Below are 13,972 nucleotides of genomic sequence, written 5' to 3' on the forward strand. Positions count from 1 at the left end.
CTCCAACTTTGAAGAGGAAGAAACAGTACTGTAAAGATACTAGATGATTTTCTCTGACTGGCACAGCTACAATTGTTGGAATTAAAATTTGAATTCTTATCCATGTCTTTTTTTAAAAGACCTTATGTTATATAGACTGTCGGTCCCCCAAGAGTTTAATACCATGATTTCAAATGCCAGACAAAGATTTTGGGGAAGTGGCTGTAAATTTTATTTAAATTTTACACTATACATTAGTCATTTCTTCTCTGCACCCCATCATTCTGTTTCATTAAATATATTTCACAAGCTTATAAGCTCAGAGTCTTACGGCTTGATTGCCATTGAGTAAGAATAAAATATTTCCATTTCATTCACTTATTAATAACCTATCTACTTCAAAAACATACTGAAGATAGCTTTCAATACAGAGAGCGTACTCCTCAGATAAAAAGAACAGAAGCAAGAATGAAAGAACAGAGGCTGTGAGAGAAGGCCAGGGGTGAATTGCAGCAGAAACCTAAGTGGAATGACACTTAGGTTGCACTTCCTTCCTGCGAAGTCAAAAGATGGCAGGTGATCTCTCCTGGGTTAATAGAGAGTTTGAAAAAGAAGGAAAGCAATACGTCTTATTTTATCAATGTTGTGAAAATTAGGAATTTTCATAATCAGAATATTTAGGTAAAATGATAATGTTGTTTTCACATCAGCAACATATTTAAATGTATGAATTTTTTATTCTAATTAGTTCTACATGACAATAGAATGCATTTTGACACACCATGCATAAGAGGAGCATAACTTCTCATTCGTCTGGGTACATGATATAGAATCACACAGGTCATGAAATCATATATGTACATAGGATAATAACATCCAATTCATTCTATTCTCATTCCTACCCCCATTAAATGAATAATTTTTTAAATTGTCAAAACAAGATAATATTATCATTTGCTTGGAAAATAATGAAGGAAAACAGCTGTAAGCCTATTCTCTAAATACAAGTATGGTAATTTATGTGTTTTCCCTCTTAGTCTTCAAAAACAAATTGTCTCTTTCCCCTAGTTGTAAGCATAGCAGGAATGTCATGCTCTTTCTTATTTCCAATGATACGAAGATTTTCCATATCACTTGTTACTCAGACATCATAATTAACATTTTACTGACCATATAATGCGTACCATTTCATTAACAGTTTTTCTGTTGTTGGATAGTGATGTCAGTGCTTATTTTGTGGTACAAATAAAGATTATAATCATTAATTCTTTCAACTTTCAATTTAATAATAATAATATATACATATAATTATCAAATTATCTTTCACTAGAAATCTATAGGCACAAAATAAGCCCCTTCAAGGGAGGAACAATCTATTTCTCAAGTTTATTTTTTCTCCAAAATATAGTATCTTAAACACATTAAAATGCTTTCTCAGTAATTTATTGAATACATAAAAGGTAGGTAGTATCACTCAAAAATGGCTGAAATAGATGGACCTTGATGATTTTCCCAGGATGGAAAGTATACCCTAGCCTCAAAAAAACTTAAAACATACATGTAAATACTTAATATAAGAATCCCAAATATCACTTTGAAGAATCAGAATGTCAGAAGGGGTGGGAGGGACAGGACCATATGAGCTGTGACTGTAGCCTCTTCCTTCCACTGGCCTCTCCCACCTTCCCCCCCCCCTTTTGTGTTGCCATTTAGAGTTTCAAGCCCAGAGAAGTGATGCCTATTGATATTGCTCTGAATAAAAAACTATGCTATAAATGTGCGATCTCCCATCTATGGGCAGAAAGGGACCCTTAGCTGTTACTGTGTGTAATTGTTGAATGCATCTGTGTGCTTACTTAGAGCCCATCTGTACCCGGCTCCCCAACATACAGCTCACTCTCTGAGTCAAGTCAGGTGCTCAGAGCAGCCGGCTGGGGCATGGGTCTACAAAAGCACCTCTTTTAAACATTAGGAGGGATTTTATTTTTCACTCAAGCCCTGATTACTCAAGATGTATAATCATAACAACTCCTAGAATTTCTCATACTTTAAAAAAATACTATTTGGAATTCTTTTTCTGTAAAAACTAAAATATATATGAGTGTTGTCTTGGAATAGTTGTATTTTTCAGAGAGATTGAATCTGCACTATTTATGGGTTTTGCACTATAAAACTCTGCAGCCCAGTCACATGGCTTCTTTTTCCTAAGCCATCTGTCACAGAGGTCTGGAATTTTATGTGAATGTTGGTTGTGCAGTCTTAACCCAAGTTTTTTTTTTAATTTTTTTATGAAAAATGTCAGCAACTACAATATTTAGCATTTTACTTTACGTTGGCCATTAAACTTGATTACTATAGCTCTCTTTCATTGCTATAGTTACATATCAGCTATAAAGCCAAAAATTGTTTTGATGCGTTTCTGGCAGAATACATTGTGAGATCATGGAAGGGAGAGAGTACATGGCACTGATATGGTTAATATCTTGGATTTTTGTAACTAAGGTTTATTAATGCTGGTATAAAAACGTATTTGATATTATACAGATGGCATAAGATGTTGTGGTTACTACGTTATTATCCAGGATAAGCTGTACTGTCAAATTCAGGGCTTAAAACTATCACAGGAGATTAAACTGTTTACTAAAAATGGACAGAAAGATATAGCCAAAGCATCTTAGTACAACATATTAGAAGTGTATTTACCTCCTACAAATAGAATGCACCATATCTAGCTAGTAAAATGAAAGATTGAAAATATGAACTTTGTGCATAAAACAAGCAAATAGAAGAGGTGCTTTTATTTTTTTTAATCAGGCATAAATGACAAGTCAGACTAAGTGCTGCCCAGGACTCAGTGGCAAATGGTCAGAGGACAGAGGGTAGAAGTAGGGAGAAATTAAAATGCAACCCCAGGAAAGTAACTGTTGACCGTGAGCATTAGGGATCTTGCTAATATATTCAGGACTTTTGCTTTACCAACCAAAAGGAAAGAGTAAAGAAACTGTCAAGAAGTTAATTGTGAATTGATAGATGATGTTGAATGTACCAGAAAGGTGTTATTTGACCTATTTGGAAAAATGACAAGCATGTTCTTCCAGCTTTGTGGAGTTACTGCATGGCAATGTTTGCAATTTCTGACTCTATACAAGCCACCCTGTGGTGTGAATCTTGAAGCAGATCCAGAACACATGAGCAGTTTATTGGGACTTCAGCCAAATACAGAATGCAATACTGTTTCTTAAAAAATTAAAAATTGAAAAAGTTTGGCAAAAGGTATCACAAGGAGCAACATTAGTTTTAAGTCTCATGCTAAGCATCTGCAAAATAAATATCTTTTTCCTGAAGTTATCATTATTAAACCCCAAATAGTCACACCATGAGCTGCTACCTGAGGGCCCCTGAGTGTGAAGTCTGGTTGCACTGTCTGCCTCTCTTTTCTCACCCACCATGATTTAACAAAGCTTTCCAGTTCAAATAACCTAGGGTGAAACATTGCTTTCATATTTATATGATATTCCAATAAAGATTCTCTTCCAGCTGGTTATGTTTTCATATTTCTCATGTTACTTTAATATTGTGATGGGGAGTTGGGGAGTTATATGTGCCTTTTGATGAACACAAATGTTAATGCTTTAAATGATGAATTTGGAATAATAATTCTATAAAGTAGAAAAGAAGATTTACAGCTAAACTTTAAAAATGTGTACATACACAAAACAATTTTAGCCAATATTCTTAGTATTTGGAACATCTTATTATTTATATTAAGCTTACTTTATTTAAACCCAGAAACATGAAGCTCACTAATGGAGCTGTTCTTAAAAGTCTGCCTAAGAAATGAACATTACCCAATGCAAATCAGAAAGCTTGATTTAAAAGCAGATATACTTCCATAAAAGCTTACATTTAAAATTATCCCTTAAAAGCCCCACATGGCTCAGCTATAACTGCAAACTGCTTAAATGTTTTTCTGTTTCCTGTTGTGTATCAGGGAGCCGAGATAGAAGTGGATGAAAATGGGACATTGGACTTAAGCATGAAAAAAAATCGAATCCTGGACAAGGCTGCACCCCTAACTTCCTCTAATACTACCATTCCAACACCTTCATCTTCCCCATTCAAAACAAGCAGCATTCTGGTCAATGCAGCATTCTATCAGGCTCTCTGTGACCAAGAGGGCTGGGACACTCCTATCAACTATAGCAAAACTCATGGGAAGACAGAGGAGGAGAAAGAGGTATTGTTTCAATGTGTCATTCAATAAGCTGGAGATAGATCATGACTGCAGAGTATTACTAGCTTTTTTCTCCTACATGATATTTCACATTCCTTTTTTATAGTATGAAATCCTATACCTTGTTTTAGATTGTGATTAAGTGATGACTTTAAATTTCACATGAAATTTCACTTGCCTAAAATAATATTCATTATAGTAGTAGCTCTTATCCCCATGATGGTGACAATTTCTGCACTGCAAGATTGATTTTATTATCTGTCCCATCATAAAGGGGCAATGCCAGTTCACTAATTCTTTTTGAACCAGAAGGTTGAAGATGAAATCCAATCAGAAACAGTTTTGGAACCATGTCAAATCTGCTTCTTTGGTTTCATGAAGGAACTGTGTTGGCATGTCTATGTTTAGAGTCGTTGTTTGAAGTACTGGATCATAAATGTTGGATGTCTAAATTGTATCAATCCCAAAGTTGAGGAGACTTATTTGTGCATTTGGTGATCTCAGAGGTGGTTTTATCCTCAAAGCCAGAAGTTGTTACCTGGCAGAGCCAATTTAACCTTTACCTCTATAGACTGAATTGCTTAACTTGGCCTGATTCACCATGAACTACTTAGTGTCACTTAAAAGTTTGGACAGTTAGAACTCCCATTGTTTAAGCTGTCTATAATGGCAGGTGTGTACATAATGATTCCAATGAGTGATCCTATTTTGCTTTTTGTCAGAAAAGTCATTGATGGGATTGTCACTTGATACATTTAAAGGACTGAAATAGCCATTCTCTGCAGAAGTATATACCTTCTTTTTCAGCTTTCTGAGTTCACAGACTTGCGGGAGGTGGGGATCTAATATGATTTTGGCTTTAACATCTCAGAGTGTGAGTCAATATACACAGTAGTGATCACAAGATTGGGCTGTTTCCAAATCCTCCTTCCTTTCCTTCCTTCCTCCCTCCCGCCTTCCCTTCTTTCTCTCCACACACTTTCACTGGCATCTCCAAGTCCAAACAGTGAGTTGCAGCAACAGATAGACCCACTTCCATGATGCATGTGCATCTCAGTCACACCTGTGCTCAGAATTCAATAGGAGGACTGACCCATATCCAAAAGCACTGGTAAACAGAGTAGCACAGGCAGACACCCAATATGGAGAGGACGGAACAGCTAACCCTGCATGGGGTTGTCAGAGATGGGTACCCAGAAGAAGCCCCACCATCCCTGTTATCACGTGGAAAGATGAAGGGAGTCATACCACAGTGGATTCAACTTAGAATGTGCCCTACTGACTTTCTTCACTTTATTTTGCTGGGCTTTTAAAACTTCACCTAAAGTCTGGAATCAATCGGTCACAATACAGCAAGTTGAGTACCCCTTATCTGAATTGCTTGGGACAAGAAGTGTTTCAGATTTTGGAGGTTTTCAGACTTTGGAATATTTGCATAGACTATTGGTTGAACTTCCCTAACCCAAAATTTTGAAATTCAAAATGCTACAAATTGAAAGAAAATTTTTAAGTATCACGTTGGCATTTTGGATTTGGATTTTCAGAATAGGGTTTCTCAAGCTGTATTTTAGGAAATACTTTTATTTAAATAATGTGTGATGATTCTAAAAGGTGCATCTCTTCTGTCCACCATAATAATCCACTGTCGTTCAGGCTTGTGCAAAAAAAAACAACAACAAAAAAAAAAAAACCTTACACTGAACTTGCATCTGTTTATAAAATCTAGAAATCTATCCCCATTCACATTACTTGGTCATGCTGCACCACTTGTCTGAAATGGAAGTCTGAAGCATGCTAGAAAGTGGGCAGGTTGCTTGGAGGTAAAGTCCTCACAGGTCAAGATTGTTGATTTAATCCCACTACATACAAGTGTGCTTTAGCAAAGGGAGACACTCTTCAATTCACAAGACTGCTTAATCTCCAGCCAGTCAATTGCCAGTTAATCATGGCATATGGCACACACTCCCTTAAAGGCATACCTAACACTAAGCACAGGATCTGTGGATGTTGGTTGAATAGAAGTCATTATTATCCATGAAGGATAATACTTTACAAGGTAACTGTAACTGCCTCCCTGTTCTTGCATGAATTGTACAGGGTCAAAATCCCAGGGTGTTCTAATCTCTGGGATCATCTCAATGCCATGTGCAAAGTGGCACCTAGGATTTCTGTCCTTATCCATGTGACTGTGTTGTCAAGGGACCTTGGTCAGTGCATTCAGCAGAAAGCTTCTGCAGTATTCAAACTCATGTCAGACAGAGATATCCAGTCCTGAGTAGTAATAAAGCAAATTTTCTTCAAGTAGATTCTCACTTTTGTGTAGAGTATCTTGTATTGTTTGGCATTGATTATAATTGTGTGCCCTTAGCCTTAGTGTCAACATTGCACCCCTTATATTCTGAATACCCCCCTTCATTATCTCCTTGGCTATCTTTCCCATTACCCAGAAAGGCAAAAAATGAGTCTCATAACAAATATTTTATATTTACTTTCTGTGTTTTTTTGCATAATTTTAAAAAACACTTTGATTCATCTTGACAACTTTAAAGATTCAACTGGAGAATGTTTATCTAATGCATATAGATTTGTGACAGTATTTCATATCCCTGCAAATACACAAATATTTGAAGGAGGGTTTTTTTTAAGGTTTTTTTTTTTTTTTTTTTTTTTTGAGAATGACAGATTGACTTCAGGTTTCACAGCTGAGTCTTCTAATGCTGCAATTTTCAACCTGAGTATTCTGAAATCTGGAATTTAGAACCTATGTCAAAATTCAGGGCCACTGACAGTGACAAGGAGAACACCACAGATTCTCATTTTTGGACTCAAAGTGCTTGCCCTACGTTTGAGTTGGCAAAATATGTTTTTAGGCTGAAAGCTTATTGTCCCAGCTGTCTGCACAGGGTGAGTCATTGCTTGAGAAGCTATAGTTGATGGGGACACACACAAAGTGCTCCTGAATCATTGTTAACTCCCCAGTACAATTTCTCACCCTTGTACTTTGTTCTTTTATGTGTGCCAGGGTGATCTACTAACAGAGTATTTATCACATCCTGTTCTGAATCTTGAAAATAAAATGTGAGGCTTGATAGGTATTATTTTGAAAAAGTAGTTTGTATTCAGTGTCATCACGGAGAGGGTATCAGAAGGATACTATGTGCAACAAGAGTAAAGACAAAGAATGTTTCTGTATAGTGTCTCATTATCCCAAAAATCCTGCAAGGCAGGATTGGCATCACATTTTTTTAGAGGAGAAAAGTGATGCTTGGGGAGTTATAGTTGTTGGACCTTGTTATACAGAATTTAAGTATTAGGTTCAGAGGGGAAAATGGAGAGAAGGGGGGAGCCATAATGCACCGAGACACAGAGAGGGTGGGGGAGAGAAATTAAAGTTTAGAAATAATGAAGAGATGGTGTGTGGCAAAGTGTGATGGAAGCCCATTGTCACTGGTATTTTTGAGGATGCAAAACCAAAGTCCTCTGACCTAGGCAGGTCTCCATATGTGTACACAGAAACCAGTTACAGCACTGGGTCTGTCTTGTCACTTCCCAGTGAGCTCTCTTGAATTGCTGCACATGGCTCCGACAATACATCAAGAATGTTTGAACACCAGAATGTGGTGTGTCCTGCTCCTGCCCGTCCTTCCCTTTGCCACTTTGCCACCTCCTCCTTGCCACATACAATATACACACAACATTCACATGACCAGAAATCGAGTGATTATTTCTAATTCATTGTTATCTAGTTCATATGCACAACAGTTGCTTAATTTTGGTGGTAATTTTCAGAAAATATTGTCTGTCTCTCTCAGTGAAATAGCCTGTCCAGATGCCCCCTTAAAAAAAAATCCTGAATTTGGAAAAAAATCAAAATATCTCGAAAGGAAAGTACTGAGAAATAACTAGGGCTGTCAGTTTCATTCAACTGTCAGTTCTCCAAAGATTTCAGGGCTTAAAATGTTAAAAGTGCCAGATGCCATTATCTGTTATTCATGTTATCATTATGTTCTGGTCTTTACTGAAATCAATATAAACTTCCATCTGTGCATTAAAGAATTTCATTGCACACACATACTTCAAACACACATGTACATACCATGTTCTCTCTTACACATCTTGCATGGAATAAAATTATTATTTCCAAAGTGATACTTTAAATTTTGGTTTAAAAAAAATCTCATAAATGCTATCAATGATTTTACACTGGGTGATCTTTAGGAATCCATCCAGTATAAAGTGTTTCTGTAACAGAACTAATCTAAGAATTCTTTTAGTGATGGCCACATGTATTTGAATTATATACTCTCTGCAAGTTTCCAGTGGTAGAATGTTAAGAAAAGTAAAAAAGACGGTTATTTTACAAATCAGTTGCATACATGAGAAACTAGAGGGTTTTTTTAAGTGATGTAATATTTAAAAGGTCATCACCAATAAAAAATATATTTTTAAAACATTGTCACATATTATTATATCAGATTAAATACCATTCATGATAGTCAGGCACAGTAGCACATGTCTGTGATCCCAGCTACTCAGGAGACTGAGGCAGTTTGTGAGTTTGAGACCAGTCTGGGCAACTTAGTGATACCCTGTCCCAAAATAAAAAATAAAAATCGTTGGTGATATAGCTCAGTGGTAGAACTGCCCTGGATTCAATCCCCAGTACTGGGGCAGGGGTGTGGGGGATATATATGTGTGTGTGTTTGCATATGTGTGTGTGTGTGTGTGTGTGTGTGTGAATGCCTTTTAGTCAAATATAATTCACACACTTTTGTAATTTATCATTTCTTTCAAAATCCTCCCCATTCTCTTGCCTTCCATAATGTACAAATTCAGCCATCAAACAACAATGGAAACATTCATATGTTCCTGTGTAAATGTACAAGGCTCCTCAGACTTTGTTCTGAACTCTATCATAAAGAAAATAATGAAATGATACTTTTTACTTAGTGCCATTTTTGTGAAAACGTCAGCATCTAAACAGAAAAACAAAGGTTCTTCCACACTGAGACAATATTGACCTTAGCTTTAGCTTTTGCCTCTACTTTCAGAAAGCCAAGGCATTTCTAAATTAGAGTGGAAATTACTACCCAAACTGAATCAGATTGTCCCAAATGGAGTGGATGGGGGTGGGGGGAGGCTGATCAGGTTTAGCCTTTAAAATTAAGAATTGCTTTACTTTAGTCTTTTACACTGTAAAACTTTAAAAAGATGATCTTCAATCATGTGTCTTGCTGAGAATTCCATGGAGGTGACTTTAAAATAGCACTTGTCTTTACAGCCAAATAGATAACTATTTTGAAACATACACTTCCTTTGACTTTTGAATGTATATTTCCATCAGCTAGAATGTTTTTTAATTGTGAGACAAAAAAATTATTTTAAATCTTTTTTTTAATTTTTTTTTTAGTTGTAGACAGAGACAATACCTTTATTTTATTTATTTTTTTTCTTCATGTGGTTCCGGGGATTGAAATCAGTGCCTCATGCAAGTTAGGCAAGCGCTCTACCACTAAGCCATAACCCTGGTCCTATTTTAAATCTTTAGAAAATATTATTTTTATTTTTAAATACCCTCTCATTATTTTAAAATTATTTCTTCCTAATAAATCTTCACTTTTTATCAATATTCTGTGTTTTTCCAGTGACTAAATGTTTCAGGGGGAAAATGGTAGAAATTTTCTTAAATACCTGGGGAAAAAGCTAAAGTAATAAAATACACAGAACATGCTAAAGATAAAACAGTGATATTGTCTGTTAATAGTATAATTGTACATGGTATCCAATGGATAGTGAGCACTTACAGTACTTCATTTGTTACCATTCCATACATTTGTAGTCTATTGGTCCAGTTAGTTCTTTTCATCTGCAGTTTCTTCTTTCAATGTGTAATTTGGACATAAACTTTACAAAATCAGTTAGTATTTTATTTTTCAGTAAATTAGCATGTAAATGACAGAAATTGAACCAAACCAAGTTCTTTTAATTTGATCTAATAATAATATCACTTGAAATAGTTACCAGTGTATTTACTACAGCATACTCGTATGTAAAATAATTGAACTGTTGTTACAAGTAAAGAATGAAGAATTTACATTTGCCTTGATAATGATATCAGTGCTCAGAATTTTTCGTTGGCTTAAAAAATTCAGGAATTTTTGTTTTTCCATTGCTTTTGAATGTAGATTCAGAATCATTAAAATTATATTATGCTGCAGCATTTTTATATCCATTTAAATTAAATGAAATTTAGTTTAAAAATTCCAAAATAGTTTACTCACCCTAAATAGATCAATACTTTCAAGATTTGGAATATGTTTTTCTATATTAGTTAACATGATTTTAATTTTAAATCCAGAAAGTATTATGTTTACTGGATATGAGCTTAATGATAAAAGTAAGCTAATTATGTGATTGAGGAAAACTGTCAGGAGTTTTCTGTGAGATAGTATACCACTTGGTAAATGAATGATTTGGAAAGATTAGTGACTCTTATGGGATCAAGATCAATATTAAGCTTTAAAAAAAACATGAAAATCAATAATATCCAATAAGAAATGCCATCCAATGATTAAAAGCATTACAAGATACTAAGTTAGCAAAAAAGAAAAGAAAAACAAGAAAGTGTTGTGAAAATAAAAGCAATTATCCAGAAAAAATGAAATTAAAAGGCTAAATACCATGGCCTCAGCTATTACAGATTTAAACACATAATTTAGATGTTAATTATTTGTATATTGGAATGAACATTCTGTTAACCTAGACTTGTATGTTTAAAACTCTGTGATTCATTTTTGCAATATTCCTTTCATCTTACTGCTGTTGTGTCTGCTGTAAAGAATTGTGCCTGTGTTCTCTAGAACTACTTATTGCACAGAAAAAAAAATTGAAACATACTAACATATTCTCTCAATTACAAGAAATGTCTCTATAATTGTATTTGCTAAGAACTTTTCAAAGGTATTCCCCAACAATTATAATTTCTCATTCTTCGCTTAGGGTAAAGGTCCCTAACAATCCAACGTATCCTTTTATTCATTATCTTATTTATTTCTTATGCAAATTCTTTGTAGTATTTCAGCTAAATCTTTTAAGTCAAAACTTAAACCCGACTCCAATCACTTCAAATTGAGTTGTCATTTCAGGGTTCCCTAATGGCTTCGGTCTTTTTTTTTTTTTCCTCCAGAAAGACCCAGTGAACTCTCTGGAAAATTTAGAGGAAAAAAAATTTCCTGGAGAGGTCTCTATACCAAGTCCTAAACCCAAGCTCCATGCAAGAGATCTCAAAAAAGAACTAATCACGTAAGTGGTATCCAGTGCTGTACCCTGTAAGATCCTGGAGTCGAGAGACTCTAGTTCATGATTTTGGGTAATAATATCTGGCTTGTCCATTTGACTTTAGGACTCTTAGGGCAGTTGCAACTAGTCGATAGTTAAATGTTCAACCTATGCATTGAAATAAGTATACTACAAAAATGTACATGATGTGGTCCTATGCTAAGAGAACTGAAAATCTGCTGATTAAAAAATGAAATAATCTATGGGCTGGGGTTGTGTCTCAGCGGTAGAGTGCTTGCCTAGCACATGAGAGGCCCTGGGTTTGATCCTCAGCACCACATAAAAATAAATAAATAAAATAAAGATGATATTGTGTCCAACTAAAAAATAAATGTCTAAAAAAATGAAATAATCTAGAACAAGTAGAAATGCAGATATTTCGGTCTGAAGTTCCCAACTTGAGGTCCATTGACTCCAGAATGTCTAGACTTGGCTTAGGAAATGTGCTAAGCTTGTAACATTTGAATCAAATGTTACTTGGGTAAAGGACTGAATGATTTTCCTTGCATACTCTGAGGAGTGTTTTGACTTAAAAAAAAAAAAAAAGGATTTCAAGATTAATTACCCTGATTTGATCATTATACAATGTAATACATGTATCCAAGCACACATCATACCCTCTAAATATGTACCATTTCCAAGTATCAATTAAAAATAAACATAAAAGAAATACAGACAGAGGTACCAAAAGCAGTAAATGAATGAAACGCAGGAAACTATTTTTCATATATAAATGATTAAATACTAATCAACTATGCTCGTACATAAATACATTTATAGCTGCCAGTTAATGAGAGTTTCCAGAGAACAGTAACTTTTCCACTTAGGCACCAATTGCTTATAATCCCTGCTCTGTATCTCTCTGTATAAAATACTTAAATTTGTCCATTAAAAGTAAATTTAAAAACTTCTGACCCAGGAGACGCTACACCTGGGTGCTCTCTCTTTTTTCTTTTACAGCTGAACTCAAGAAAGTTGTCAATAGTGTGTGACTCAGTTTCCCTCTTGAATCTTTTCCAGACAGGCTTTTATTTCATTGTTCCTGTAAAGCCACCATAAGGTCACCATTCTTGTTACATTCTGCAGGAAGCCCCTCCCATTTGGATGTCTTGATTCTCCTATTCTACCATCTCTAACTGTGACTTCCTGATTCACATCCTGCAGCAGGGAGCTCTGGTCTTCTCCCTTCCCCTCCCGCTTCCCTCCAGCACACCAAGACAGAACCTGCCCCAGGTCCTTGCAGTTGCTGTTCCTTTTCCCAGAACTCTGTCCCCAGGGCTTCTGAAGGGCTTAACCTGTGCTCCCTCAGAGGTCTTTTTGCTACGGCAGTTCCTCACCTTCCAGTCTTGACATGCCTGCCCAGTTTTCTAGATCTTTTCTTTATCAGCAGCATTTCTCACCATCTGACATATGCATTTCCTTTCACCTCTGCTCTCTAGTGTCTGTCTCCTCACCAAGAATAAGGCCCGGAGGGCACAGGTGCTATTCCTCAAGTTTTTGTTCCCCGCTTGGAATCATAACTGTGCATAATATATACTTTGCTGCCTCTTATTCCCCAGCTACATGCACAGTGACCTGGGAACACATCTCAAATGTTGGTGCCAAGTACAGAGACTTTGTACATACTAGGCATCCAATGGGATTACTCCCAGTCCAGCATCAGTTTGCTGTGTCAACATGTGAATGGCTTTTACATAAGTTCAGAATGTGCATTATTTAAGGATTTCATAGGCTCAAATATTATGTTCTTGTATGAGCTCAATATTCACCTGAGACTTGGGGGTAGACACATAATGGATGGTATCAAACATATAGTAACTTAGATTCCATCAAACACTGTTTCTTTCCAAGAGCCCACTTGGGTGAGCCGTCCACTTATTCCCACATGGACCTACCTATTTGAGCTTGCTTATCTTTGGATGGATTTTCTTTCTACACAGTATTTTTTAATATCTTCAAAAATGGCAAATTTTTATTTTTTGAGGATGGATTGTTGGAAATTGCTGGAAGTCATTGCAAATTTAATGTCATGCAAAATATTTTTTGTAATCTTTACTACTCAAGACACACATATATAAACAAAGCTAAATAAAAAACAGGAAACATCCCAAAGATTTTGAACAAGTTTTGAATGAACTTTTTGGCATATTCATGAATTCCTAGGAAATTAACTCTCTCAGAGACCATACAGGACACCTATTTTACAGGCAGGAAGAGTGTTTTGAAGGATGTTTCATATATATATGTGTGTGTGTGTGTGTGTATGTGTGTGTGTGTGTGTATATATATATATATATATATATATACACACACACACACACACACATGTGTGTATATATGTATTACTATGTTTTATGAAAATCTTGCTACTTACAGTGTCACCCTAGTTATCTGCCTTTAATTTTGATATTTTCATGTGCA

At 35.6% G+C, this 13,972-nt stretch overlaps 1 protein-coding gene across 4 annotated transcripts in view; it reads left to right on the top strand.

Moving 5' to 3' along the window:
• Window positions 1-13,972, top strand: part of St18 (ST18 C2H2C-type zinc finger transcription factor) — a 67,621-nt gene that overhangs the window by 25,106 nt on the left and 28,543 nt on the right. For 2 of the 4 annotated variants that reach the window (XM_071602003.1, XM_027932852.2), the window contains 2 exons: window positions 3,971-4,216; window positions 11,400-11,515. In XM_071602003.1, coding sequence (XP_071458104.1) covers window positions 3,971-4,216; window positions 11,400-11,515 — 362 coding nt within the window. The remainder of the gene's footprint in view (window positions 1-3,970; window positions 4,217-11,399; window positions 11,516-13,972) is intronic. The other 2 variants (XM_027932853.2, XM_027932854.2) reach the window with 1 other exon arrangement.

This window comes from Marmota flaviventris, chromosome 15, assembly GCF_047511675.1.
Source record: "Marmota flaviventris isolate mMarFla1 chromosome 15, mMarFla1.hap1, whole genome shotgun sequence".
In the NCBI taxonomy this organism is placed as follows: Eukaryota; Metazoa; Chordata; class Mammalia; order Rodentia; family Sciuridae; genus Marmota; species Marmota flaviventris.